This window comes from Sceloporus occidentalis, unplaced genomic scaffold, assembly GCF_023333645.1.
Source record: "Sceloporus occidentalis isolate IW3139 unplaced genomic scaffold, rSceOcc1.0.p SCAF_2, whole genome shotgun sequence".
In the NCBI taxonomy this organism is placed as follows: domain Eukaryota; kingdom Metazoa; phylum Chordata; class Lepidosauria; order Squamata; family Phrynosomatidae; genus Sceloporus; species Sceloporus occidentalis.
In genome coordinates this window covers 463,047-490,912 of record NW_028316982.1, presented here as the reverse complement: position 1 = coordinate 490,912, position 27,866 = coordinate 463,047, and the positions used below count along the sequence as shown (strand labels likewise).

The 27,866-nt window shown below is 53.5% G+C and overlaps 3 protein-coding genes across 5 annotated transcripts in view; 1 reads left to right on the top strand and 2 right to left on the bottom strand.

The window, feature by feature from the left end:
* LOC149317815 (D-beta-hydroxybutyrate dehydrogenase, mitochondrial-like) overlaps positions 1-27,866 on the bottom strand; it is a 381,124-nt gene that overhangs the window by 144,669 nt on the left and 208,589 nt on the right. The window lies entirely within an intron of this gene.
* LOC149317822 (protein FAM43A-like) lies at positions 2,832-4,577 on the bottom strand. The gene has a single exon (XM_089508519.1). It carries the CDS (start codon positions 4,376-4,378, stop codon positions 3,296-3,298), a length of 1,083 nt encoding a protein of 360 aa, XP_089364645.1. The 5' UTR covers positions 4,379-4,577; the 3' UTR covers positions 2,832-3,295.
* On the top strand, positions 4,745-26,954 carry LOC149317821 (large subunit GTPase 1 homolog). 3 transcript variants are annotated; one of them, XM_089508518.1, is made up of 15 exons: positions 4,745-8,148; positions 8,703-11,151; positions 12,135-12,261; positions 12,338-12,458; positions 15,810-15,896; positions 16,996-17,082; positions 18,630-18,690; positions 19,010-19,186; positions 20,461-20,850; positions 21,973-22,074; positions 22,837-22,980; positions 24,260-24,383; positions 24,658-24,737; positions 26,093-26,266; positions 26,456-26,954. In XM_089508518.1, the coding sequence occupies exons 2-15, from the start codon at positions 11,044-11,046 to the stop codon at positions 26,639-26,641; spliced, it is 1,968 nt and encodes a 655-aa protein (XP_089364644.1). In that variant the 5' UTR covers positions 4,745-8,148; positions 8,703-11,043; the 3' UTR covers positions 26,642-26,954. The 3 variants fall into 3 exon arrangements, with proteins under 3 accessions (XP_089364644.1, XP_089364642.1, XP_089364641.1); XM_089508516.1 differs by having other exon boundaries at positions 4,745-8,803; positions 9,715-11,151; XM_089508515.1 differs by having other exon boundaries at positions 4,745-11,151.

Sequence of the window (27,866 nt, the reverse complement as noted above, 5' to 3'; positions counted from 1 at the left end):
CCCACCCACCAACAGCCCCACCCAGTGGGATGCAGACAGATGGCCAAAGGGCTGGTGAAGGTCCTTGCTCTTTGGGACTCTGGTTTCTCCCCGCCAAGTGCTGAAGGGGCTGCCAAGTGGACCAGGCCAAAGCCCCCCAGGCCAGCAGAAATGCAGAAGGCTGTGGGTGCAGGCCGCCAGCAGTACTGCTCCAGTTCTCTGGAAGGAAATGGGAAATGGATGGGGAAACTGGCTAGCAAGAGGTAGGCTGTGGGGAGACAGGGGTCAAAAGCTGCAGGGTAGTACCAGACCCTGGAGGAGCTTGGAGGCCTGCTTGTGGGGGTGGGGGGTGGGGGGCGGAGCTTAGTGCCTCTCAGCCTTTCCTGGCCTGTGAAAAGGGAGCCCCCCCCCCCCATTTATCACCTACAGCTGCCTGGGGTTCCCATCACTCAGATTGGAAGGAGCCAGGATTTGGCCATGCCTCCTCTGGAGCCTGGATATGCACTTGGGGCACCATTAGGTGCTCATCTCCCCCTCTGAACTCAGGCTGAGGTCCCATGCTCAGCCCTCCTGCCCAGGAACTGCCCCCTTGCTCAGTGTAGATGAAGAGGAGCAGGCTGGGGGCCATTGCATTTTTGGAGGGCCTTCCTTGTGTGCAGCTGCCATGATTTGGGCCCAGGGAGGTTTGTGTTGGCGCTGCGAACTAGCAGTAGCATGAGCCTCCCCTCGCCCACCTGTCACCCATGCCCTTGTCCAGGGTGCCAGCCTTGCAAAGCAAGGAGTGGGGCAACCTGAGCCATGCCCCTCAGTTAGCAGGACCTCTGGTGGGCCAGGATGGATTCAGTTCATTCATTCATTCTACACCCCGCTTTTCTCCCATATGGGGCCCAGATTAGCTGTCACTTCAGGCTGTCCTTTCTCTCAGTGCCTGGGGTCTGACCCTCCTTGCTGCATCCGATCCGTGTGCGGACCACCGCCAGCAGAAGCCGGAGGCAGCCTTGCCAGGGCTCAGAAAGTGGGCACTGAGAAGGAAACGGTTGGGGACAAAGCAGCAAGGAGACCCTCACACACACCCCCCACACATACACTGGGGAAGGGGCTTCTTGCCCTGGTGGGTGTCCGAGGATATCATCTGTTACTCCTGATGCTAATGAATTAGGTTTTGGAATTTGTACCTCTGTATTGTTTGAAATGCATTCATTCATTCATTTGAGGGGTGGTGCTCTAGGATTCTAGGAATGAAGCCATCTGCAGCCACGGCTGCCAGGCCCCCTGCCCTGCGGAGTGGCCTGGGGGCACCCCACTGTCAGACCCCTCCCTGACTCATAGCACCCCTCTCAGCCTGGCTCAGGGGGGCAGGACCTCGCTGAGGGATCTGTGGGGCCAGAGGAGGAAGGTACCAAGAGTTGCACCAGATCAGACCAAAAGATGAGTGTGTCTGTGGCTAGCCCAGCATCCTGCTGCCAGTGACCAACCGAGGACCCCAACGTGAAGCCCCCCAACAGCTGGGCAGACACACAAGGTGACCCACCCACCTCTTGCATTCCCCAGCAGCAACTGAGGCCCAGAGCAGCCCCAGACATGGAGGGGGAACTACTGCATCCTAGAATCCTAGAGTTGGAAGAGAGCCCAAGAAGGGCCCCGATCCTGTACCATCCCCTTCTTCTGCCATGCAGGAACTCTCCATCAAAGCATCCCCATCTTCCCCCCTTTTGCCCTTCATCTCAGTTGGGGCAGGCAGGGATGAGGAGGAGAGCAGGGCCCTCTCTGGAGGGTCATCTGGTCAGTGATGGAGAAGGGAGCCTACCCAAGCCCCTGCCGGTCCCTGGTTCTCCCTCCATTTTGAGTGGGGGCTGGGGGGGGCATTAGGAGATGCCATTTTTTGACCTGGAAGGGGTCAGCAGCCTTCTGCCCTCCCACCGCCCCCCTCTCCCCCGGAAATGGTACCTGGCCATGCTTCATCAGCCACATCAGCCGCACCAGCCGCATGGGGGGCATGGGATTTCCTTTGGGGATAGCCCCTTTTCCAGAGTGCTCCCCGGCCCCCATCCACACAGAAGGCAGGCAGGCCAAGGCGGAGGCCGGAAAGGGCTAGAAACCCCCAAGCCTTACCAGGAGGGGCTTAAGGAACTGCTGGGGAAGTTGAACCTGGAGAAGAGACGGGGCAGAGGTGACAGGAAAGCCTTAAGGATTTGAAGGCATGTCGCCCTCAGGAGGGAGCAAGCTTGTTTTCTGCTGCTCCAGAGAATAGGAGACAGTGGAGCAATGGATGCAAGCTCCAGGAAAAGAGATCCCTCCTCAACATTAGGAAGAACTTCCTGACTGAGAGAACTGTTTGAGAGAGGAACACACTCCTTCCTTGAGTCTAGTGGAGTCTCCTTCCCTGGAGGCTGTCTTTAAGCAGAGGCTGGATGGCCGTCTGTCAAAATGGGGAGGCTTGGACTGGGAGTTCCTGCAGGGCAGAAGAAGAAGGGGCTTGGACTGGGTGGCCCTTTTTGGGGTCTCTTCCAGCTCTAGGATCCTGGAACCCATTTGGCCAGAAATGCCAGTCCTGGGAGGTGCTGGGGGGGGGGGGGGCTACATCACCTCTCCCCAATCTCCTGTGCAGCCCAGCTCTGCCTCCTGCCCAGCTGGGGGGGGGCATGGAAGGGGTCCCCTGGACTCTCCTGCTCCCAATAAACCCGGGCGTCAGTTGGGCAGTGGGTGGGTGTGGGGGGGCACCCTGACAGCCTGTCCCCTCCTTCTGCTCCAGAGCAAGCAAAGGCAGGCCAGGCTCCACCGTGCGGTGTGTGTGTGTTGCCCCCCCAGAGGAACCTGGCACTGCCAGGCAGAAAACACACTGGGCGCCTCTTCTGCTGCCACCATCGGCTCTTTATTCCCTCCATCTGTGAGCAAAAGCAAAGCAAACCTCCTCCCCAAGCCCTGCCAGTCTTCTCATGAAGGAGGGCGGCCTGTTTCTCCCGAGGAGGCCTGGGGCCCTTTCCTTTTGTCCAGCAAAAAGGCAAGAGGGTCCAAAAAAAAGGGGGGGGGTAGGGGTGCCAGCTACTTTTATCGGGGGGGGGAGGGAGGGCTCCAGGAGCTCAGTGCTTCAGAGGACTCCGAAAGCCCCTTCCCTGCCGCCAAAGGCCTCTCCTGGGCATGTGTGGAGTGCCACCCTCCCTCCCTCCCTCCCGGGGGGGGCAAGGGGAGGGGCCAGCTGTCCAGGGCCAGAGAGGGAGATTGGCAGGTGGCCCCTTCTGGGTCCAGCGGATCAAGGGGGGCTCTTCCCCGGACGAGGCTGCTCTGCTGCTCCTTCTTCTTCTTCTTCTTCTTGCTCTCACTGGGGCTGGCTGCGGCTGCCCCGGGGGGGCTCCGTCCGGGGGCCGTCGGCGTGGTTGGCGAGGCCCATCCGCCGCAGGCCCCGCGCCAGCCGCCCTTCCTCCTCCTCCTCCTCCTCCTCCTCGGGGTCCTCCTCCTCCTCGGGGTCCCGGCGGCGGGCCTCCCTCTCCTCCCCGAGGGGGTCCTCGGCGATGGCTGCCAGGCGGGGGGCGCTGCGGCTGCGCTGGCCGGGGGTCCGGGAGGTGTCTGGGTTGGCGGCGTCGGCGCCGGCGGCGTCGAGGAGGCCCTTCCCGGGCCCGAGGTGGCGCTGGAGGTGGAGCAGGTGCTGGCGTCGGGCGTCGCTGCGCTTCTTGAGGCGCCGGAAGTCCTGGAGGGCGGCCTGGGAGGCCTGGCCCAGGCGGAGGGCCAGGGCGCGGGCCTGGGCGGCCTTGGGCAGCAGCACGGCGTGGCAGCGGAGCACCACGGCCTTGTGGCGGCCCTCGTGCCGGTAGACCCAGGCCAGCAGCCGCGGCAGCCGGGCGTCGGGCGCGCAGTGGGTCAGGCGCTGCAGCAGGTAGAGCTGCTGGTGCTGCTGCTGCTGCTGCTGGTGCTGCTGGGCGGCCGGGGCTCCCTGCGGCGGCGGCGGGGCTGCGGGCTCCTGGGCGGGGGCCAGGCGGAGGCCCTGGGGCGCCAGCCAGAGCCGCATCCGGCTGCCCAGCCGCCCGGCCTGGCTCCGCGCCCAGATCTTGCCCACCGCGCCCTCGGTGCAGCCCTCGCCCTTGGCCTGCAGGGTGCCCGCGTTGCCCAGGTAGAGCCCCGAGTAGACCGGCGCCTCCCGGCTCACCGGGAAGCTCCGCCGCCGCCGCCGCCAGCCCAGCAGCCGACCCACGCCCAGCAGCGCCCCGCCGCCCGAGGAGCCCGAGGCCGAGCAGGAGACCGACGAGGAGGAGGAGGAGGGCGACCCAGGAGGAGGAGGGCCGCCGCCGCCGGGAGACACCGCGAACTTGTGCCGCTTCCAGGGCAGCATGGCTGCCGCCGGCGGCACAGGGCTCGGGTCGGGGCTCTCAGCCGGAGGCTCCCGCAGCAGCCCCGGCAGACGCATCCCCGCCGGCGCCCGACCAGAGAGGGACCGGCCTCCGACGCCTCCGCCTCCGACGCCGCCGCATGGGCCCCAGCGCAGCCCCGCCGCTGCCGCCGCCGCCGCCTCCTTGTCCGCCTGCTGGTCCTGGCCATCCCCGACCAGGAGGAGGAGGAAGGCGGCGCGCCCTCACATCCCGGCCCCCGCCTCTGCCGGGGCCCAGAAGAGCCAGCAGCAGCGCCCCGCAGCAGCACCAGCACCAGCAGCAGCAGCAGCAGCAGCCTCTGGCCCCCGCGGCCAGCCTCCCTCCGCCGCCACTGACCCTCCGGAGACCACGACCCCGCCCCCGCCCCGCCCCCTTGCGTGGCCTGCGTGCGCGTGCCCGACTCAAGGGAGGGACCCCCCCCTCGAAGGAAGAGCTCAGCTGCGGAGCCCCGAAGAGAGCGAGAGCCAGGGAACTGGGGCCAGGGAGGGAGACAAGGCGGCGACGGAGGAGGCAAGGGCCAGCCGAACGCCCTCCTTCCTCCAGGGAGGCTGTCTTGAAGCAGAGATGGAGAGTTCCTGCATGGCAGAAGAAGGGCTTGGGCCGGACCAGGGCCCTCCTGGCCCCCCGCCAGACGGCATCCTGGCAGCTGAAGGCGGCCTCATAGCGCTACAAGAGTCCCTCAGAAGCTCGCAGCTTCAAAGAAGTCCTCTGCAACTAGTTTCAGATGGAGATATTCGGAAGGCGCCCCAGAAAAGGCCCACAAGGCCTGGCTTTGGGGCGCATCGGGCCCTGGGGAGCGATGGGGCTGGCTGCCCCAGGCCTGGGGGGGGGCAGGGGCCAAGTGGAGAGAGGTGCCTGCCATCCGCGGGCTCTCCCTGGCCCTCTAGGCCTGCCCTGGCTGGGCCTCTGGGGCTGGCGCTCTCCTCAGGGGCTTCGCTTGCCAGGTTGCCTGGTTTTCTGTGGGGCCTTGGGAGGAGGAAGGAGGGGATGATGGTTCAGGGAGATCCTCTCCATGGGGGAAGTGGGTTTCTCAGGGGCCCTGAGCTGCCTGGCACAGAGTGGCACAGCAGGGGAGGCTGCGGGGCAAGCGACGGGCTGGGCTTCCCCAGCAGGGTGCCTGCATCCCGGCCAGGTGCTTGCAGCACTTCCTTCCTTGCCACCCGTGGCCATATGGGGTCTCTGCCCTTAGGAGGCATGCCCTGGGTGCCCCTCCATGTGAGAGCCCCCTGCCAAGGCCACTTCAGCCCACGCCCCAGGACTGCTTCTCCTCTTCCTCCTCTGCCCCTTCGGCTGCCCATCCGTGCCGCATTTACCACCGGAAGTAGGATAAGACTAATGTAACCGAATTACGACCCACAAGCTGGCAGCCAGCAATGATAGAGAGATACGGATAGAAATGTTGTAAGGAAAGAAGAAAGAGGACCTCGGCTGGCGGTCCTTGTCCCTTCTGAGTTGTCTTTGCCTGCGGCTGTTGAGGTCTTTTTAGTTCTCTTGGCCCTTACTTCACTCCTTTCTCTAGATGGGGGTGTGTGTGTGTGATATATATGTATATACACACCCACGCACACAAACACACATGTGACAATAAAAGAAGAAAAAGAAAGAGGAGATAACAATGAAAAGAAGGAAAACAGGATCTACAAACAAGAAGGAAAAGAAGGCATGTCTGCCAGAAGACACTGTATATATAGCAAGAATTAAAACGAACTCTATAAAGAAAGGAAGATACAATATTAGAAATACATTGACGATAATCTGTTAACTGGAACTATAAATGTAAAGAAAATAATTGTGATAGAAGATACTTAAATAAAGAGGGACATTTAAAAGAAAACAAAAACAAAAGCACCAGCTGAGCATGGAGGGAGCAGAGGGGTCTCTGGGCATGCGCCAAAGGGCTTCTTCCCTTGACCTCTGGGGCTGGGCAGCGGACGGAGCCCCACTGATCTGGGCTGAGAGAACAGAGGAGACTGAGTCGCAGCAAAGCAAGAGCCGGCCACCCTCCTTCCAGATGATGCTCTCTTGCCCCGCTCTCAGTGGCCCTCCAGCCTGGATTAAATCCCAGAGCCACAGCCTCAGTTGGCTCCCAGCTGTCAAAGGGCAGCATTTTGTTGCATGAGATCCAGTCAGGCCCTTTTTTTTCCAGCTGGGTTGCTTCAACTTCCAGAAACCAGCAAGTTGTTTGGCAGCCCAAGCCTTCAATTAGAAGTGCCTCCTTCCTAAGCAGAGCAGCTGGGGCTTGTGGGCTCCACGTATCGCCTCCACCCAGGGATTAAGCAAGGCAGCGCTCGCCAACAGCTGAGCATGCCAAGGCACTGGGCTGCCAGCAACACCCTCTTAGGCAGATTCCCTGTTGAGTCACCCTGAAGGATGGATTCTGGGTCAAGAGGCAGCGAGAAGGAGGTGGGCGAGCCAGGAATGCCTTGCGCCAAGAGGAGGCCCTGGACGCCCCATGTTCCTGGAGGCCTCCGGAGGGAGGGAGCTGGAGCCTCGGGGAATGCTTGACTGACACAGGGACAGAACCCCACTTTAGGAACCAGCTTTGCCCCTTTCAGGCCTTCCAGAACGCAACAGCTAGGATGCTCAGCGGAGCACCAGGATGTGCGTTTGCGTGGTGCCTGCCCTGCCTGAAGGAATTGCCTCGCTGCCTGTTTAGCTTCTCAGCAATGGGCAAGGTCTTGCAAAAGAATATGGTAGCATCTTTGAGACTAACTGAGAGAAAGAGGTTTGTGGCGTATGCTTTCCTAGACTACTACCTTCTGCTTCATTAGATGATCAAGACTTTGTTATTGAGGTATGAAGTCTTCAAGGCCTGGAGACCAGGAGACCTTTGATGAAGGCTTCATTGGTTGTCCTGAATTCAGTGAGGTTCTGGCAGGAAGCATTATGAAGGCGGACTTCACAGACTTGCAGAGCTGGAAGGGACACCTTTGCGGAGAGAGCTGTTTCACCTGTCAAGAACCTCCCAAGAAGGAGGCTCCATCACCACCTTCTGAGGGAATCCACTGCTCTTGCAGCCAAGCTGACTTTCCTACTTTTAGGTGGAACCTCCTTTGTGAATGGACTAGTTCAGTTCCTGCCTTCTGGAGCAATGGAAAACAAACCATCCCATCTCATTGCCCTATATTCTATGAGGAGTGGCTTGGGGAACTGCCTGGAGAAGAGAAGGTTAAGCGGTAACATGATAGCTGTCTATAAATATTTAAAAGGATGTCATATTGAGGATGGAGCAAGCGTCTTTTTGGCTGCTGCAGAGACTGGGACACAGAGCAAGGGATGCAAACTACTGTAAACGAGATGCCAGCTGTTGGACAACGGGAGACATTGCTGCCTGGGATTATGGGGGAGCCTCCTTCTCCGGAGGTTTTCAAATAGACTGGATGGCCATCTGTCACAGCGGCTACTTGGACTATTTCATGAAATTGTTTTGTATTCTTTTATACTGTATTTTAGTGTAGACTGCTTAGAGACAGTTATTACATCAGACGGTAAATAATGTAGCTACCATAAATAAATGGAAATCATACCAGAACTGGCCGACACAGGAGCAAGTGACCAGAGGTGTGTGATTCAGGACATACAGAAGAGAGAACGTCTTCACACAGCACATAAGGAAACTGGAACTCACTGCCACAAGTTGTAGCGATGGCTTTGTCAGGGATTTAAAAGACAAGACCATGGCACTCGGTTGCCTCTCATCCTGGAGAGGACTAGCAGCTACCTTGGTGTCTAACAGCCAGCCTTGTCCTCCAGCAGCAACCGGCAGTGACCATGGCCTTCCTGTCCCTCTGCTTATCTGCTTCCAAAGGTATGGAAGGTATGCTTAGCCACAGGCCAGAGGAGGACCAAGCCGCTGCTCCTTGGAAGGGCTGTGAGGAGATTACAGCTCTGTCTCTCTGCACACAGAATAGCTCCCCTGGCGATGTCTCAAGTGAAAAGGATCCCTGGCTGTCAGACTAGGCAAGAGACCGCTTTGCAAGCTACTGGCAGCCCAAGCAGTGCCCTATGGCTGGGTTAGAGCTGGGGGTGGCATGGGGCCGCCTGGCCCAGCATCTTGTTTCCAGCGGCGGTCAGAGTCGTGTGCTTCCAACCCCCCCCCCCAAAAAAAAAGCATGAGAGCCCACCTGCACCCCTACCCCCTGCCAGTTTCCAATGTGCGGCCCTCAGAGCTAAGCTGTAATCCCTTCTGAAAGCCACTTAGGCCAGTGACCCTTGTTATGTCGCGTAGGATGAGCCCATTCTTTGAGCCACAAGTGGACCACCTGCATCCTGCCCACTGCTGCGTGCCAACTGGGCAGAAGAGAGAAAGGTGCCCTTTTCCCAGCTAAAATGAGAACTAAGCACCCCCCTGCTTTTGATCAGGATTGCTGCAGGAGTGGTATGCTGAAACCTTGGAAACAGCCCCCTGAAGCATCCCTCCTAGAGGGTCCCTGTGAAAGGACCCCCCCTCCTTAATAACTTAGGTCAGTTCCATCTTCCAGCCTTTCACCAGCACTTGCTTTACTTTCACCCTTTTGACACCATCCGTAAGCAAGATCCCAAGTGCCTCCATAAACCAATTCCAGTATTAGAGACCCACATCTCTGGGTCAGCTCTTTGGCTATCCCAGTTTTTCCCAACCTTTGGCCCTCCAGATGTTTGGGACTTCAGCCCCCGAAATTCCTGGTTAATAGCCCAAATTGCTAGGACCTCTGGGAGTTGAGGTCCAAAACACCTAGAAGACCAAAGTTTGGGAAACACTGGGCTCCCCTCTCTCTTACTAGGAGCGCTAACCAGACCGAATGCCAGAACCTGCTTTCTAAAACACACTTCTCACCAGGAGTCCACTTCCATTGAACACAGTTGGGCTGGGTTTCGCTACTCCAGTGCTGTCCATTGCCTGGCATTTCACCCCAAATAGCCAGCTCCTAATGCCACTTTTTTGTCACGGTGCCACATGGTTTCCTCCTCTGCCCCCCTGGGTCACAGGATCATAGCCGGAAGGCATCTGAGAGGTCATTCAGTCAAACCCTGGCTGTGTTTTTGAGTCCTGCATGGCAGGGAGCTTCCCAGGCAGATGGCCTCTTTCTAAAGGCTAAGAATGAAGGAGAATCCACCATCCTTTTCCAAGGGAGTCTCTTGCACTGCTGAGAATGCTGTTTGGAAGTGCTTCCCAAAATTTAGCCAAATGATTTAAGAGAGTAAGAGAGAGGGGAGCCCAGTGTTTCACAAACTTTGGTCTTCCAGGTGTTTTGGACTTCAATCCATTGCGGTTTTGATCCTAAGCTCTGGAGCAGCAGAGAACCAACTACATTCGTCCCTGATTTCTGGGTTTGACCTTTGTGGGTTTGATTAGTTCAGATTTTATTAATAGGTTCTGTTTAAACATCTCTAGGTCCTCCACAGCAGCAACTCTATGGTCAACTTTACTCGAAGGTTGCACCGAAGGACCTGGAGATTCCTAGAGAGGACGCTCCGCCGGGCCTCTGTGGCTCCCCCAGCGCAGCCCCGTGGTCAGTGGAGGCCCTGGAGGGTCCTGGAGAGGCATCCTCCTCTCAGGTCTTAATTCACGGCGGGGGTCCTGTGCCCGTCTTCCGCATGACGGCAGTCCCTCAGATGTTTGGGATGGCTCTTCCTCCTCTCACTCTCTCCTCGCAGTGTTGCCAACAAGCCTCGGAGATAAGTCCCCAAACGTTTGGCCCAAAACTCACCCAAGCCCCCCGTATCTCACCAAATATTCAGTAAAATCCCCGAAAAGTCCCCGTAATGTGAATATGGCAATAAAACGTAGCCCTAATTGAATAAAAATAATTGGAACTTATTTCAACTCTCAAAATTCCCATTAAAACCAACCAAAGTATCCTTCAGTGCTTCTAATATTTTTTAGATCTTGATTTTGACATGAAGGGGCTCCAGGAATCCCAGCGCTAGGGAATCCTGGGAATTCTAGTTTTCGGAGACATTTAACCCTCTCTCTCAGCAAATTCTGGTGTGACAACAAACTACAATTCCCAGGATTTCATAGCACTGGGCCATGGCAGTAAAAAGGGTATGAAACTGGATTGTCTCTGGAGTGAGTTGGGTCCAAGACCCACCGCAGAAATAATCCAGTTTGAGACTGCCTTAGCTGCCCTGGCTCAGTGCTAGGGAACTCTGGGAATTGTAGTTTTGTAAGAAAGAGCTCTGGTGCCACCGTGAACTACAATTCCCATGCATCTGAGGAAGCTAGACTTAAGAGGGAGTCAGGGGCTGAGAGAGAGAGAGAGAGCGCGTTTTCCGTTGCTGTGTAGCCGCCAGCCTCTCTCTCAGAGTCAGGGCTGGAGCTGAAGTGGGCCAAAGTCACCCAAAACGCCCTGAAATAGAGCCAGGCACCAGAATCACACGGAAAGCCCTGAAAAGTCCCCACATTGGCAACACTGCGACTCAGAGACAGAGACTACAAGCCCCAGGGTCCCACGGGCGAAGCGGGGCTCTCTCGCTGCCTGCCCTGGAAGGCCTTTGGCTCAGGGGCCCCGCTAACTAAGGGCCTTCTTTCGGAGGAGCCGGGCTGGCGCCCCCTGCTGGCTGACCCGGAACCGAAGCGGCGCGAGGCGCGGAGTCCGCCCGGAGCCTGAGAGGCGACGCACCCGAGCGCAAGAACCCTATTGGCCGAGCGGCGCCACGTGACCAGGCGCGTGTCTGGCCGAAACCCTTCCCCTGGCTGAGCGGCGGCGCCCAGAGCAAGATGGGCAAGAAGAAGCAGCGGAAGCCGGCGGCGGGGGCGGCGGGGCTGGGCCGGTCCCTCCTCCGGGAGCGCGGAGGCCGAGGCCGCCAAGGCGTAGGGACGGGATGGGTGAGCCGAGCCACTTCAGCCTTCTTCTCTGCCCAGGAGCCCCGGTGCCCTCGGCCCTTCAAGTGCCTGCAGGGTGGGGATGCCAGGGATGCAGCCAAGTCCCATAGACCCCTAGAGCTGGCCTGGAAGAGACCCCAAGGAGGGCCCTGGTCCAGTGCAGCCCCTTCTTCTTCTCCCCCCTCAAAGCGCCAGCCAGCCTCTGCTTAAAGCCCCTCCAAGGAAGGAGGCCCCGCCAAACTCCGTCCGAGGGAGTCTATTCCCTTTCTGACAGCAGCTGGAATCTCTTGCATCCATTGCTCCGTTGTCTCCCATTCTCTGCAGCAGCAGAAAACAAGCTTGCTCCCTGCTGAGTATGGCATTTTAAGCAGGGCTATGATCATATCCTCTCCAGGCTAAACATCCCAACTCCCCAAATCTCTCCTCATAGGGCTTCACCATTTTAGCCGCCTTCCTCTGGATGCTTGGCTCCAGTTTCTCAGCGTCCTTTTTGGACTGTGTTGCCCAGAACTGACCCCTTCTCTCAGAAACCAGTGGGCAGAGGTTCTGGCAGCTGTAGCCCAAAGCAGCCGGTGAGCAAAGTTAGAGAGGCATGGCCCTGGGGTTTGGTAGTTGGCTGAACCTTCTCTCTCTCTCTGTGGCAAGGGCATGATAGATGCCCCACGGACAGAAAGGTCGCAGGCAAACCTTTTGCCCGGCTGGGGAGCTCAAGGCCTTGTGCCTTTCTGTAGCCACGGAAGGTAGAAACATAGGCTGGGAACCTCCGTTACCTTCAGGTGGTGGATTGTGAGAATATGCCTTCCTCTGTCCACCTTTGTTTTTGGTTATCAACCTCTGTTCTGGGCCCTACAGAGGAGATGTGTTTGGTGCCCTGTGTAGGCTGGCACTCTGGCATGGAGCCTCAGATCCAAGTCACTTGCCCTTGAACGCAGCGGGGGCTGTTGGCTCTAATGACCAGATCTTTCGTTCTGGGCTTTCCTTCACAGCTCCACACCAGTGAACTGAACGACGGCTATGACTGGGGACGCCTCAGCCTCCGGTCGGTCACAGAGCAGAACTCGCTGGAGGAATTCTTGGCCACGGCAGAATTGGCAGGAACCGAATTTGCAGCAGGTGAGTTGCTTGCAAGCATGTTCTTTTACAGATCCACATTTCCACTGACATTTTTATTGCTGTTACTGTTCTGCAGAAAAAATGAACATTAAGATAGTTTCTCCTGAGGCTCGGACTGGTCTGCTGACTGCAGAAGAGACCAGAAAGATCCAGGAGCTTCATGAGCAGAACAAGCAATTTCTGTGTGTCCCAAGGAGGTAAGACTGATGCTACCCAGGGTCCTGTTGAGGCTTTGTGTTCTGCATGTCCTCTGCATCCCTTGCATGTTACGCCTGCAGTTTTGAACCTGTACGTTCAGTGTGTCGACAGACGTTTGGATGTTGGTGGTTGCTGGTAGTACTGCGTGTCCTCGGTCACATGTGCCTGCCACCACACAAGGGTACTTTAATATTGCGGGGAGATCCTGCTTTGTGCAAAATTTGAAGTTGGAAGGGTCATCAAGTCTAGCCCTTTGCCATGCAGAAGCCTACATCAAAAGCATTCCCCCAAAATGGTCACCCAACCTTTGTTCAAAGATCTGCAAAGATGGAGAGTCCACCACCCTCCAAGGCAGTCCATTTCACTGTTGAACTGCTCATATGATAAAGAATTTCTGCCTAATATATAGGTAGAATCTCTTTTCTCATATCGGAATCTATTGGTTCACATTCTAGTCTTTGGAGCAGCAGAAAACAAGCTCATGCCATCTTCCATCCCTTCAGATATTTAAAGACACCTATAATGTCATTTCTCAGTCTTCTCATCTCTAAGCTAAACATACCCAGCTCTCTAAGCCATTCCTCAAAGGGCTTGTTGGTTTCCAGACCTTCGATCGTTTTGGTTGCCCTCCTCTTTCAATATCCTTCTTTGAGCTATGGTACCCAAAATTGGACACAGACTTTTGGGTGAGGCCTAACCAAAGCAGAGTAGAGTGGCGCTATGACTTCCCTTTATTTGAGCACTTTCCCCATTCGATGCAGCCTAGAATTTTTTGGCTGTCATGCCACAGTGTTCATTCAGTGCTACCTAAAAACTTGCATGGAAGAATCTAAGCTTCATTACACAATAGACCAGACTACTAAATCTATACAAATATTTTGCAGCGAGAAGCTAATTAGACTAATCCAATTAAGCTTGGGCCAATAGCTATCTCACAACGTGAATCAGGAAGGATAGAGAAAGGAATAGGGGTGGGCAGATGGCACAAGGAAAGGGGCCGGTCCTAGAGCTTTGGTGGAGATGCGGTGGGAGAAGTTTGTCATAGAAAGACGGAAATGGATAGTATGGGTCGTAGACTCATAGAGTTGTAAGAGACCACAAGAGCCATCCAGTCCACTCCCTGCCATGCAGGAACTCACAATCAGAGCATCACAGGGTTGAAAATGGAAACTGAGAGAGGTGGAAAAGAGATATGAAAGAGAGAGTGAAAATACTTTGTTCCTGGGTTAGGGTCTGCTTTTCAGCCATGGGCCCTGTAGACTGTCCAGATCCTTATAAGCCTCTTGAACTTTGACCTTTTTATTCTTAGGAATTTGTTGGAAAGCTTGGAGGGAGCAGAATCATAAAACTGCACATATTCTGGAGTGCTGACTAAAGAACAAACCCAGACACATGGAAGGGGGTTGGGGTCCCGATTACAGTGAAGCAAAGCAAAGGTTAGAGTAGTCTTGCTGAATTCTTCCTCTCTCTTCCTGGCAAGAGAAGCTCTCTTGGTTGCCAGGAACTTGGCAGAGAATTGCTCCTCATTATTCTGTGTGCAAAATGGTGGAGATTTTTTCATGGCTGTGAGCCAATGCTGATGGGTTCTGGGTTTTGACTAGTTTACCTCCTAGGTGAAGCTGTGTGACACCAATTCTTCAGAAGGAAGAAAAGATACTGGGAGACATTTGGGCACCAAGTCATTTAGGTGAGCAAAGGTGAGAACTAGGCACCTCGAGACGGATACAGAAACAAACACAGAGCCAATACAGCTCCTTCAGATATTTTTTCTATATCCATCTCAAGGTGCCAAATGTTAACCTCTGAAGCCCTAAATAACTTTGAAGCCCAAATGTCTCCCAGGATCCTTTCTTCCTTCTTCATCCTGAATGAATCAGAACAATCAAGAATGGCTCAACAAGATTCTGGCCGAGGCTTGGCAATCCTTTGGCCAATACATGAAGAAGTTACTGGTGGAGAACATTGCCCCAAGCATCCGGGCTTCCAACACTCATCTCCAGACTTTCACCTTCACCAAGGTTGACATGGGAGAGAAGCCCCTAAAGTCATTGGAGTCAAGGTACACACTGGCCAGAACAAGAAGCAAATCTTGCTGGACCTAAACATCAGAGGGAGACAAAGGCAAGCCAGCTGCATCAGGCCTTGCCTGAAAGAACAGCCCCCCCTCCATCCACGATCATCCAGAAGGAGAGAAGGGCAAGCCAGCTGCATCAGGCCTTGCCTGTAAGAAGAGCCCTCCCCCCTCCATCCACGATCATCCAGAAGGAGAGATAGACAAGCCATCCGGCCTGGAGGGAATGAAAAGGCAGGCCCATCCCCATCTGGCCTAGCCTGAAAAAGAAGAAGAGCCCTCCCTCCATCTCATCTGTCATCATCCGGCCTGGAGGGAATAAAAAGGCAGGGCCAGCTCCATCAGGCCTGGCCTCAGTTAAGAAGCAGAGCCCTCCCTTCAGTCCATCTCCCTTGGTCCCAGCCTCAGAGGAAGAAATCCTGGACCTGATCCCTTCCCCACCACCATTCCCTTCTCCTTTTGTGTCGTGTCTTTTTCGATTGTAAGCCTGAGGGCAGGGAACCGTCTATAAAAATAAAGCTTAATAATAATAATAATAATAAGGGTATAATATAGTAAGTACTCACCAGGCAAACTGGGCATAGATTGTTCTATGATAGCACAGACCTTCTCTTTAGCTTGGTTAAGCGGTGATATGATAGCCCTGCTTAAACATTTGAAAGGATGGAACAAATGTGTTTACTGCTGCTCCAGAAAATCAGATCAGGTCCAATGGGTTCAAACTACAGAAAAGAGATTCCGCCTGAACATTAGGAGGAACTTCCGGAGGTTAAGAGCTGTTCGACAGTGGAATGGAGAATGGTGGAGTCTCCTTCTTTGGAGGCTGTTTTTAAACAGAGACTGGATGGCCATCTGTCCCAGGGAGGGCTTGGATGGTGTCTTCCTGCATGGCAGAAGCGGCTTCGACTGGATGGTCCCTGTGGGTCTCTTCCAATTCTGATTCTGTTATTCTAACTGTCAACATCCTTTTAACATTGAAAACTGTTCCTGTATGCTTTGTTCTTTTAACCATTTTTCTGGTGCATAACCAATTTGCCCAGACTTTCTTCTTGCTCCATGTCCTTCTGGTTTGCATATATTGATCATAATAATCTGAAGTCTGTCCAGCAACAGCCATACCTTCTCTTTTTTCCATCTTTGACTTGCTGTATTGAAGCAAAACTTACAGGCACTTTCATGTTGAACACTTTGGCTGCTGTTCCAGCTGCTGCTCCTTCAAGACTGACCCTAATCCTGTTCTGATATAATTTCCTTCTCATTTTATGATTGGTTGCTCTAGGCCAAACTGGGACAAGCAAACCAGCCCTGAAATGTTGAGCCAGGCAGAGAGAGATAGCTTCCTGGAGTGGAGGAGGCAGCTTGCCCGGTGAGTGCTTTATCCTGGCAGTTTCTTCTTGTGATGTTGTGGTTCCTGACATTCTGCAAGGGACACCAGCCTCTGTCCATCCTCAATTAAACAGGGTTAGAATATGTGCTGGACAAATGGTGGATCTGCAGAGATCTTAGTAGCCCTATCTAGCTGGACTTGTGTTCAGGGGTGATTGGACTTGTCATCTGATAACATCTGGACGGTCATCGTTTTTGTGGGTTTTTCCGGCTATGTGGCCATGCCCTAGAAGAGTATGTTCCTGACGTTTCGTCAGCATCTGTGGCTGGCATCTTCAGAGATCTTTTTCTGAAGATGCCAGCCACAGATGCTGGCAAAACATTAGGAACAAACTCTTCTAGAACATGGCCACATAACCCGAAAAACCCACAAAAACTATGGATGCCAGCCATGAAAGCCTTCAACTTCACATCTGGATGGTCATTGGTTGCCATCTTGTTAATATAGAGTCCACAGGATGGAGCTGAGAACCTGAAGGATGCAAGTCTCATGTTCCTAGATGCTTTCCTCTGAGACTTGGTACTACTTACTGAACTCAGCAGGCATTCCTCTGTGGAGACGAAGAAAGCACACTTCAAATACATTAAGCGCCACTTTGGTGGATTAGGGCGAAGTTTCCAAACCCTGCTCCCTATCTGAAGAAAGGGCATTATTTTTGTCTGATCTCTAAAAGCCATCCAAAAGGGAGCCAGGTAAACAGGGAAGGAATTTAACAATGGAGAGGGCCAGTTCCACCTTTCTCCCACCAGTTCTCTCTGCTTCTGGGGGCTGCTGGCTGGTGTCTGTGGAAGAGCTGATAGAGCAGAGAGTGGCAGCTGTTGGGTTGCAGCGTCTGGCTGTGTGTGGTGGACTTTTCTCTTAACCTCAGTGCAGGGACACACTTCTGGTCTACAATGTATTGAAGCTGCAGTCGCTCCAGGTACTGAGGATTCCCCCTGCAGGAGTTCACCCTGCGCTGAATGTTCTAGCCAGAGAAGTTAGAAAACAGTTGTGCAGGTAATAAATCATGGTGCTGCAGAATAATAGTTGCTTGTTAAACACCCCAATATTGAGGTTTACCCTCCCCTGCTTCTTCTAGGTTGGAGGAAGAACAGAAACTCCTTTTGACACCCTTTGAACGAAATTTGGATTTTTGGCGTCAGCTGTGGCGAGTCCTGGAAAGAAGGTAGCATTCTCAGGCTGTCTTTTGCATGCAGTGCTCCTTGCTTTGAGCTGGCAATGGCAGTGGCGGCTGGAACAGTTGCAGCTGTGGGTTGGAACTGTCTGGGCAGAGGGGCTCAGGTCTGTTTTCAGGGGCATCAGGGCAGGGCAAGGCAGGGAGGGGCAGTAAGGAGAATGTGGCTTTGGAGGCCTTCGCTGGTGTGGAAGGAGTTGGAAGGAAGGGCTCTTTTAAGAAAGGAGAATTGGAAAGAAGCATTGGGGTCCATGCAGCTGGAATGAATAAACTGTTCAAGGATATAGTTAAAAATATGAAGGAAATTGGAGAGGATCATAAAAATATGCTAAATGAAGACAAGGGTATCATTGGGTTTATATATAGAGTAGTATTAGGGCATCAGTTTAAAATCATAGACATTTTGAAAGGAGTTTGGGAAAGAGATTTAAATTTAACAAGTGAAGATATACAGTTGTGGGTACAAGAAGTTGAGAGAAACAAGCACATTAGAATAAAAGATGAAATGAATAAGGCGACGGAACAGGACCCCTTCTCAATTAGCCCTTTTCAATAAAAATGGTTCAGCTAAATGTTGGCACTGCGGTGGGTCCAAAGGGTTTCCACATGCGTTTGTGGTGGGATTGTCCGTGTGTCCAGAAGTTTTGGGGTGAAGTGATAAAAGAGATTAATAAAATTATAGGCAAGGATGTTCATTTGAGCAAAGAGAATTGTATAATGTTAAATTTGAAGAAAAGGGGATTGAAGAATAATGAAGAGAAAGCAATAAAGAATATATTAAAAGCAACACAGGCCATGATAGCATCAGGATGGAAAGAAAGTAAAAATTGAAACTTGACCAAAGTAGATCAGTATTTGGCAGATAACCTGTTGTTTGGTATTATTAGAGATAGAAGATTAAAATATACTGGAGAAAGGAAAGTAGAAACTTGGAATTTGGGTTGGGAAATCCTGCTTGAGAAGGTTAAAGGGAATACGGAGTACGATGAAGTCAAAAATGTAACCAGATCCCACATATTGAATGTTAGGTCCTAATTATAAACAGTGTACTGATTCTAAACTCTATCAAGCCGTGAGGGAGGAGGGAGGGAGGGGGAATGGGGCAGACACAACGTTGTTATATATGTTAAAAATACACTTATAATTTTTAAAGAACATTTTTAAAAAGGAGAGGGACCATCTAGTTATACCTTTCCACAGCATCGTTGTGTATGTTTGTGTAGCTACATTACCTTTGTTTTAATTTGTGAGTTGCCATGGGTCCTGTTTGTTTTGGGAGAGGGGAAGGTAGGATATAAATGTATATACTGTCTGTTAAGATATCTGCTGTAAATAAATAATTGGAGGGTGCTGGGATGTGGCTGCGGGGTCAGAGCTGGCCCCTGCCAACATGTTTGACTCGCTGCTTGTCTTGTGCCTCTGTCTTTGCTGCCTCACAGCTCCTCACTCCCTCTCTCTTGCTGCTGGAGGAAGAGCAGGAGCATTGGGGAGTGAGTGACCAAAGGGCAACAGCCATGGCTTCCCCTTTTCCTTTGCAGTGACGTTGTGGTTCAGATAGTAGATGCCAGGAACCCACTCCTGTTCAGGTGCCAAGATCTGGTAGGTGTGACAGCCTGGGTGGGCTTTTTTGAGGCATCTGCTTCACCTTAGGCACCAGAAGACTTGTGGCCATCCCTGCCCAGAAGTCCATGTTTGTGGCAAGTAAACCCAAATTCTTTCCCCAGTCCCTTGCCCTCCTGCCAATTTTCTGCCCAAAATGGTATGTTGAAGTTGCAACAGGCAAATATTATTTGTATTTGGAAATGTGCGGAAGACAAAAGCTGGGGAGCTGAGTGAGGAGAGCCTCCCTTACCTTTCCCTAGTGATGTTCCCTTGCTGGGCCATGACAATGGGTGACTCTTGCTTTTACCTCTCATAGGAGTATTATGCCAAAGAAATCAGCCCAGAGAAGGAGAACCTCATTCTGCTGAACAAGGCTGACCTGTTGAGTGAGGAACAACGCTCTGCCTGGGCCCAATTCTTCGAGGAGGAGGGTGTCAAAGTAGTGTTCTGGTCAGCCCTGGCGGAGGGAAGGCGGCTGGCTGCACTCTTTAAGGTAGTGAGAAGGGGTTGTTGCTCAGACCGGGGCACAGCACAAATGGGGGGCGAGGGGGTATAGGCAGCTTTCTTGCAGACAGTTCTCCCTGCCTCTGGGGCTTTGAAAGCACACATACCTTCTCACAAGACACACACACACACACCAGTTGAACCTAAGGTACATTCTGTAAAATATCATTTTGGGATGATCAGTGGATTGTCCCCCCCCCCCCCCCGCCATCCCAGAATGACCCTTCTCTGTAAGTACAACTTCTCATTCTACAGTCAAGAGTAGTTCAGGCTCATAGAATTATAGAGCTGGAGCTTTCTCCCAAGGGCTGTGAAGTCCAAGCCCCCTGCTGCCACTGCAAGCAACCCACAATGAAATCACCCGTGAGGGGGCCATGCGACCTCTATTAAAAACATCCAACAAAGGAGAGTAACACCTCCCAAAGCACTCCTCTCTGAAACAGCTGTTGCCTACAGTATCTTCTTCCTAATGTGTAGTCAGAATTTGGAATTTTAATTTGTTGGTTTTTGCTTTATTGTCTGAAGCAGCAGTAAATAGGTTCGCTCCCCCTTCTCCATGACATCCCTTCAAACATTTAAGGGTGGCTGCGATGTCCCCTCTTAACCTTTTTTTTCTCCAGGCTAAACATACCTAGTACCCTCAGCCACTCCTCAGAGGGCTTGGTAGTTTCTAGGCCTGCTACCATTTTACTTGCCTTACTCTGGACACACTCCAGCCTCTCAACATGTCTCTTGAATTGTGGTGCCCAGACCTGGACACAGCATTATTGCAAGGGAGGTCTAACCAAAGCAGAATAGAGCACCCCTTCCACTTCACTTGACTGGGACACTTTGCTCCTATTGATGCAGCTTAGAATTGCATTGACTTTTTTGGCTGCTGCATCAGACTCTTTACTCACATTAAGCTTTCAGTCTTGCAATGCACCTCAGCACCAAGAGGGCCACAGCAATCTTCATATACTCAGGCTCCCACTTGCATTCCATGTGAGCAGCAAACACATCTCCCATCTCTCCCATTGTGTGAGCGCACAACTTCAGCTTTCTGCCCTCGGAGAGGATCAGTTTGGAAGAGGGCCTGGCAGGAGTTGGGCCAGTGCAGAAGCAAGGCTTTGGTGGGGAGAGGTCTGTGAATCCAACCTGTTTAGGACAGACCACCAACCTCTTGCAGAGCTACAGTCCTTCACGCCTTCAGCACATACATGTTTTGCAATGGCTGGCAGAGGAGTTTTGGTCTGCAATGTGTGGCCTGCTTTCTTTGTGCAGGAGACGGAAGCTGTGGAGGATCCAGGCCTTGAGGAGGAGCCTTCCAGTCAGAGCTCTAGCAGCCATTCCGAGAGTGAGCCAGACTCCCCCTCTGAACTGGAAAGTGACTTGGAAGGAGAGAGCGACATCTATGAGGATTGCGATGAGGACTTGGAGGGGGAGGAGGCCTGGCTGACGTGCTCCGAAGATGAGGGGAGCAGGACCATGGATGGGGCCTTGCGGGAGAACAGGACTGAGGATGCTGACTGTCCCCAGGGGCCCAGAGCCAAACAGGAGCAGCCCATCAGAAACAGCAGCCACTTAGTGCAGAGAGAGGAGCTCCTGGAGGTCTTTAAGTTGGTCCATGCTGGGAAGACGAAGATCAGAGAAGGGGAAGTGACCATAGGGCTGGTGAGTTTGAGGCTGCCAGGCCCAAGGCCAGCTGAACCCAGGGCTCCTGGGCAGCTTGCCTGGGTCTGGTTGGAGGGAGGCAGGGCTGGTCTCACCATTATGCCAGCTGATGCAGGGTCTGTGGAGGCTAAGCCTGGGGAGAGCTGTATCCCTTAGGAGGGGCTGTTGCTCTCAGGAGAGATGAAGTAGGGGTGCTGCCCCATGGCCTGTGTCAATATAGAAAATGTCAATCCACTTAGTTTTTTTATGTGGGAATGGGGGGCAGGGAGAGGGAAGGAATCACCATCTTGACCTTGGTCTTAGGTTGAAAAAACACCAGGGCTGCTGCCCCTGTTTAGCAGAGTGAAGGGTCAGTCTTTGGGGCTGTTGCCAACCAGCAGTGCTTGCTGTGGGTCAGGTAGAGGGGATGGTGGGAAGCCAGTCAGGGTACCTCTCTCCCTCATGGGCTGAGACAGCCCAAGATGAAATCCTCATGCTTGGTCCCTGGTAGAGATCCAGACTATGCAGTCAGTGCTCAGATTTGGAGCTGGGTTTGAAAGGCAGGGCCCAGCTGTTGAATAGAGAAGGGTATCACTGAGCATAAACTGAGTGTTTATGGTTTTGTTGTAATCAGATGCAGCCTGGCTTATGGGACGTGTTACAGTGAGGAGGGTAGGGTCCCCTGCCAGGGCTAGTGGGGAAAGTATTTCTGAGCATGGTGCATGGGAGCATAAACCATGGAAGCCCTATTGAAAATGTTGTCCCAGAGGTGGAGTGGCTGGACTTGCTGATTTCCCTGGCCTTGGTTTGCTTCTGGGAGCCTCTTCAGGGAATCCTGCTTTTGGTCTCTTGCCCTTTCCCCTCTTGTGGGACAGTTTCACTTTTCTGTCTCTTTGCTCTTATATCCAGTTACTCAGGCTTTCTCCTTGGCTGTCCTCTGACTCTTACAAAAGCTACTTTTCTTCCCCAGAACATGGTTTTGGTTCTAAAGCACACTTGGGATGGTCCTCAGGGTTCCTCTGACAGGGCCCAGATCTCAAGATAGAGCTGCCTTTGGTTCCCTCCCCAGTGGCCCTCTCAGGTGTCACAGGTTCAGGAAAGAGCCAAATAAGCCCGGCTGAGGTTGACTTCCTCCTCCTCCAGGTGGGCTATCCCAACGTTGGAAAGAGCTCCACCATCAACACCATTTTGGGAAAGAAGAAGGTCTCTGTCTCTGCCACCCCGGGGCACACAAAGCATTTCCAGGTACTGCCAGGTGGTTGCAAGGCTGGTGGCTGATGAGGGCTCTTTGGTTTCTGTCAGGCTGCCCTTGTTGGCACTGGGCTGTGGAGCAAAGGGAAACTTTGGGGGTGATGTTTCCATCCCCCCCACGCATGTCATTTTGCAGGAGCTGCTGTGCTTGGGGAGGAAGGCTGGGTCCAGCATAGTTTGAGGCTGTTCTCATACCTCCCCCTTGCCCTGCTCCTGATTCCAGTCAGGAGGCCCTCCTGAGCAGGGACTGCCAAGAGAAGGCTGCGTCCTGAGAGTCCCCAGCGGGTGTTTCTGCACAGGAGAGCCTCCATTTCCCAGAAGGCTTGCCTTTGTGCAGCATGCCTTTCTGAGGGGCTGGAGTGAGTTTCCAGTTATGAGGGAGTGAATTAAACTGACCTCTGGGGTGGGTGTTAGTGACAGATCCTGCATGAATGGCAGATGAGAGAGAGGAAGGGGTATCTCTCTTGCTCAGGGTCATGAGCCTCACCAGTGTCTTTGATTGATTCCTGGTAGGGTGCCCACAGTTTATTTCTTGAGCAGTGGGGAGGAGAAGGTGGGAGAGGTAGGAAAACAGTTGTGGGGTTCTGTATTGGTGCTCCTGAGCCAGTGGTGGGAATGGACTGTGTGGGTTTGCTGGCTGTAGCTGGCCTGCCCACTCCTCTTCAGGGGCATCTCTGACCCAAGGAGGGAGGCCCTCAGAGAGCCTGCCCACTCCATCCTCAGCCTTGCTGATTCCTCTTGGTTTCCTCCTTGCAGACGCTGTACGTGGAGCCCGGCTTGTGTCTCTGTGACTGCCCTGGCTTGGTGATGCCCTCCTTTGTCTCCACAAAGGCTGAGATGGTTTGCAGTGGGATCTTGCCTATAGACCAGATGAGGGACCATGTCCCCCCTGTTTCCCTCATATCCTTCCCTGTCAGTTGGACTATAGAGCGGGTGTGCCTTCTTGCTTGCACTCTGTCCATGCCAGAAAACATGGTGGTGTTTCCAGGTTTGAGGATGGAGGGATGCTTTAACTGTGGATTCCTACACCATTTGGGTGGACTAGATGGTCCCTCCGACTCTGTCTGTTTGCACAAAGGAGTTGGGCAGAAGGCAGTGATGGGGTGGAGGGAAGAAGCATTGCTTGCAAAGGGGATGAGAAGAGGCTGTTAGGGGGTGCAAGTGGAAGGCGGAAGGGGGCGAGGCAGATGGTGGAGGGAGGCAGAGACCACTGAAGTCCGGGAATGAGTAGCTGGGTGCTGAGGGGAAGAAAGGAGGGCCTAGAAAAGGACCCTGACATCAAGTGGGTGTTGGCCAAGAGGATGACTGGAGCTGATGTGAGGGGTTTGGGTGGCTGGCGTGAGGGGGAAGGATGAATCTTAGAGGAACCGAAGGAGGAGGAGGAGCAGGGGGCAGGTGGGGAGGGGACCCCAACATTGGACATGGGCAGATTGGTGGATGGGAAAGGGAATTCTGTTTTGTATGGATTGTAGTCTCTGGATGCTCAGCTCCAAAGTGAGGTCCCTCAGGTCAGCCCCTAGCACTGGCTTATCCTTTTGAGGTATTTTTCAGCATGGCTTCAGTTTACAGGAGCCCCAGGGCAGCTGAGAACAATTCTTAAACCAGTCAGTGAAAACTTATGGCTATGACTGGCTTGGCAGGACATTAAGAGCTGGTCAGAGGAGCAGAGCATCCTGGGCGGCCCAAAGTGAAGGCAATGTCCTGGGAGCCTTGGGCAAGTGAAAAGGCCTTTTGCATCCCCTTAGACTTCCACTGAGGGAGTGGTATTCAGACAGGTCTTCTTCACAGGGCTTTTTTAAGGACTGCAGAGAAGAAAATGTGTGCAGGGCTTTTGCACCAGTCTTCCTTTTCTTCAAGGCAGCCTGGCCCTCATGAATTTGGGTGGCCTGGGACCTTTGGGTCCACGTGTGCCACCTGTGCCTGCAAGTTTTTGATCTGGTGCTGCCCTTCAAATACTCAGTGTGTGCACATTTGGATATGGGGGAATGTGGAGCCTCTGGAGGGTGGCTCCATATTGAGCTATGGAACATTGTTTTCCAGGCCAGGGATGTCTGAAATGGGTGCTAGTGCGTGGCCTAGTGTTCCCATGGGTGTTTGTGTGGGAGGTCATTGCAAATAGAGGTGGGTGAACACTTCAAACCCCCCCCCCCCCCCCCCAGTTCTACCTTAATTCTCTCACGTCTGCCAGCGGATCCCTCGTCCTGTCCTGGAGAAAACCTATGGCATCAGCATCATCCGGCCAAGAGAGGACGAGGCACCTGACCGGTCGCCCACCTCTGAGGAGCTGCTGACTGCCTACGGATGTGAGTGGCTGCCGTGCGAGGCTGGTGTGTGTGTATGTGTGTTTGTGCATGCATGTCCCAGCTCTTGGTTGTTAGCCGGTCCAAGAGCCCAGCAAGGCCTGGATCTTGAAGGGTAGACTTCCCTGTCTAGTTCAGGGCTGGAATGGAGACCCCTGCTGTGCAAGGAGGGCAGGTGACCCTCCCTTGTCCTTGTCCTGTGAGAGCTGTCCTTCTCCAAAAGCAGCTTGACCTCTCATTACCTGTCTCTCTTTTTTGCCACACACCCCTGGCACAGATATGAGAGGATTCATGACTGACCACGGACAGCCGGACCAGCCCCGCTCAGCTCGCTACGTGTTGAAGGACTACGTCTCTGTAAGTTTCTGGCAGACTCCAGAGCCTGGTAGGCCACAGTGGGAGGTAGCAGGTAGCATAGGAGGGCCACCAACATGGTGAAGGGCATGGAAACCATAAAGCCCTATGAGGAAAGACTTAAGGAGTTGAGTATGTTTAGCCTGGAGAAGAGACAGTTCAGAGGTGATATGATAGCCCTGTTTAAGTATTTGAGGAGGTGTCACATTGAGGAGGGAGCAAGCTTGTTTTCTGCTGCTCCAGAGAATAGGATACAACATGGATGCAAGCTACAGGAAAAGAGATCCCACCTCAACATTAGGAGCTCTTTGAGAGTGGAAGATGCTTTTGCCTTGGAGAGTGATGGAGTCTCCTTCTTTGGAGATATTTAAGCAGAGGCTGGATGGCCATCTGTCAATGGGGATGCTTTGATTGTGAGTTCCTGCATGGCAGAAGGGGCTTGGACTGGATGGCCCCTTAGGATCCCTTCCAACTCTAGGATTCTATGCTTTATGTGCTATGTGTTATAAAATCACCTCAAGCACTGAGTGGGGATAGAGGTTAAGTAAAGAGATGTAGAGAAGACAAGGCAGGAACCAAGACCAGCACAGAGGAATGGACCTGCTTTCCCTTCTCTCTGTGGATTGTTTCACTGCCTGTCTCTTCTGCCCCCACCTTAGAATCAGTTCCATAGAATCACCATTGCCTTGCCTGGAAACTTTTAGAGACATTTCCTTATTCAAATTTTAAGACTTCTAGCAAACTGTTCACCTCTGGGTTCATTTAAATATTGTTTGTCACAACATTTAAAAATAAAGGGAATTGTGCAGAAGAGTAGCTTTCAAAGTCCTGACCTTTGACTGCCGGCTGGGAGTTCTGGGAGATAAAATTCAAAACATGTCTGGGCCAAAGTTTGAGAAGGACTGGTGTAGCATGTCAGTGGTCAGGCAGTAAAATGACATTGGGTTTTCCGTTGGATGCACTGAGCCGGCCCACTGAAGGAAATTGCTACCTGCAAAGAGTTTAGATGACTGACGGTTGAATGAATGGGAGGCAGGGGAGTGGTCACTTTACCCCTATGAGCATGGCTGAGTCTGCTGAATGCACGGAGGAAGCCCTGGGGAGAGAAGGTCTGCCCACCCTGCATAAAAATCACCATAAGGGCTGTTTACTCAGGAAGTTCCATGGATCTTGCAGTGGGAAGGAGGAGGCACTCAAGAACTGTCCCTTCTCATCTTGGCACCTTGCAGCTAAGGCCACGTAGATTATTGGGGTTGATGGGGACACTTTACCTTTTGTGATAGCTGTGGGTTATGAAAAATAGAGCTTAGTCTGGGTGAGTTGAGCTAGTGAAACTGACCCCCCCCCATTGTTTCCAGGGCAAGCTGCTTTACTGCCACCCGCCTCCCGGACTAGAGGCCCAGGAGTTCCAGCTCTGGCACAGAACAGGCACCCCCCACAAAGCCCCACCACTGGATGCAGGCACACAACCGGGCAGGAACCGGAAGACCAAGCAGATAGAAAATGTGGTGGACACCGCTTTTTTCCACCAGGTAAAGCTCCCTAAGAGAGATGCCAGGTGCCCCTCTGCTCTGGCCCTTTTGGTGTTGGACTACAGCTCCTATCATCCCCAGTGGACATGGCCAGTATTCAAGGAGGAGTGTTGGAGACCTCCATGGCCACCTTGGCCTCCCAGCAAACCTCCCTTCTGAGCAACCCTCCCCCTGTGCCTTTTTTTCCAGGAGAACATCCGTGCCCTGACCCGAGGCAGCCAGTCAGCGCTGGGCTATCACGGAGGGGCTTCTGGCCTGCAGGGCCTGTTGCCAGCCGCTGCGAAGGATAGCGTTCCAGGGAAGCCCTGGAAGAAACATGGCAACAGGAACAAGAGGGAGAAGATCCGCCGTGTCACCAAGCACCTGCAGGCTTAAGGAAAGGGTTGGACTCAGAGTGGGAGGGAAGCAGCAGCCGCGTATGCCTCTGGGGTATCCAACATACAAAATGGTGACAGGCCCATGCGTCTGCCTTCTCTCCCATCCCTTCCCAAGTGGAGCTGTCAGGGTCGCCCAAGTCTCTGCCCTCGGATTGCTCTCAGAGGGCTGCTGGCTCAGGGGAGGTGCCCAGACATATGGGACTCGGTGTCCCTTTTGGCTTGTGCTTCAGGCATGATCCAGGGAAAGCTGCCGTGCAGCACAAGACCCATTCTCTACTCCTCTGGGGGAATAAAGTTTTATTATATTTCCATTTGCCATCTTTTCTCTTATGTGGCACAGGTGGCATTCAGGCTCTGGTTCTGCTGCTCTGTTTTCCTCTGCAAGGACTTCCTGCCAGGTCACGCTCCCTGATCCCCTTTAGCCCCTGCCCTTTGTGCCCACTGCAGAGGACAGGCAGACGGACAGATCCAACCCTGTTGCATGCTGGGGTGAGTGACGGTCTCTCTTTCTTAGCAGCAGCAATGTCTTCTCCCACTTGCCCACTCACCCTTTTATTTTCTCCTAGGGAAGAGCGGTGGGCGGAGGCTTGTGAAACTTGGGGGGGGGGGGCTTCTGTTGCTGGACAGCTTCCCCCTTTGCCCCCTCAGGAGGCACCTCCAGCAGTTCCTGCAGGATCTTCTCCTTCAGACACAATCATGGCCCTGGAAGGGAGTGGGTTCGGCCTCACCAGCCTGGGGGACAAAAGCTCCTCTGCCCCCCTGAGCAAGCTGGTCCAGGCTGAAAGGGTGGCAAGTCCTTCCCTTCTCTGCCGGGAGGGGGCACCCCAGATCCAGGCTTCCCAAATAGGCCTGCTCGTGCCAGGAGTGAATCCGTGGTCGAAAGGACTCTGTGGCTGTGGAAGGGTGACCCCACGCACATCCTAAGCTCTGGGAGATTAAAACCCTCAGAGCTCACAGAGCCTTCAGTCTTTTGGGAGGAGAGGGGCTGGTCAGGACTGAGCTAACAAGTGTGGGGTTTTCCCTCTGCAGCAACTGACATGAAAACTGGAAACCTCTTGCGTTTCCCCTTTGAGCATTTCCCCTTGTGTAACCACCACACACTGGGAAAACGAGGTTCCACAACCACAGGTCTCAGCAACTGGGAACAACTTGTAGTTGTGCCTGTTTTTCACCAGATGCATACAACTGGGAGAATATAAATTGCCAGCCAAAGTGCCAGAGGC

Excerpts from the sequence above, each read along its gene's own strand:
- LOC149317822 (XM_089508519.1), bottom strand. The coding sequence starts at position 4,378 with ATGCGTCTGCCGGGGCTGCTGCGGGAGCCTCCGGCTGAGAGCCCCGAC.
- LOC149317821 (XM_089508518.1), top strand. The coding sequence starts at position 11,044 with ATGGGCAAGAAGAAGCAGCGGAAGCCGGCGGCGGGGGCGGCGGGGCTG. Across the intron at positions 12,459-15,809 it reads TTTCTGTGTGTCCCAAGGAG|GCCAAACTGGGACAAGCAAA; the intron begins GTAAGACTGATG and ends TGGTTGCTCTAG. Across the intron at positions 20,851-21,972 it reads GGGAAGTGACCATAGGGCTG|GTGGGCTATCCCAACGTTGG; the intron begins GTGAGTTTGAGG and ends CTCCTCCTCCAG.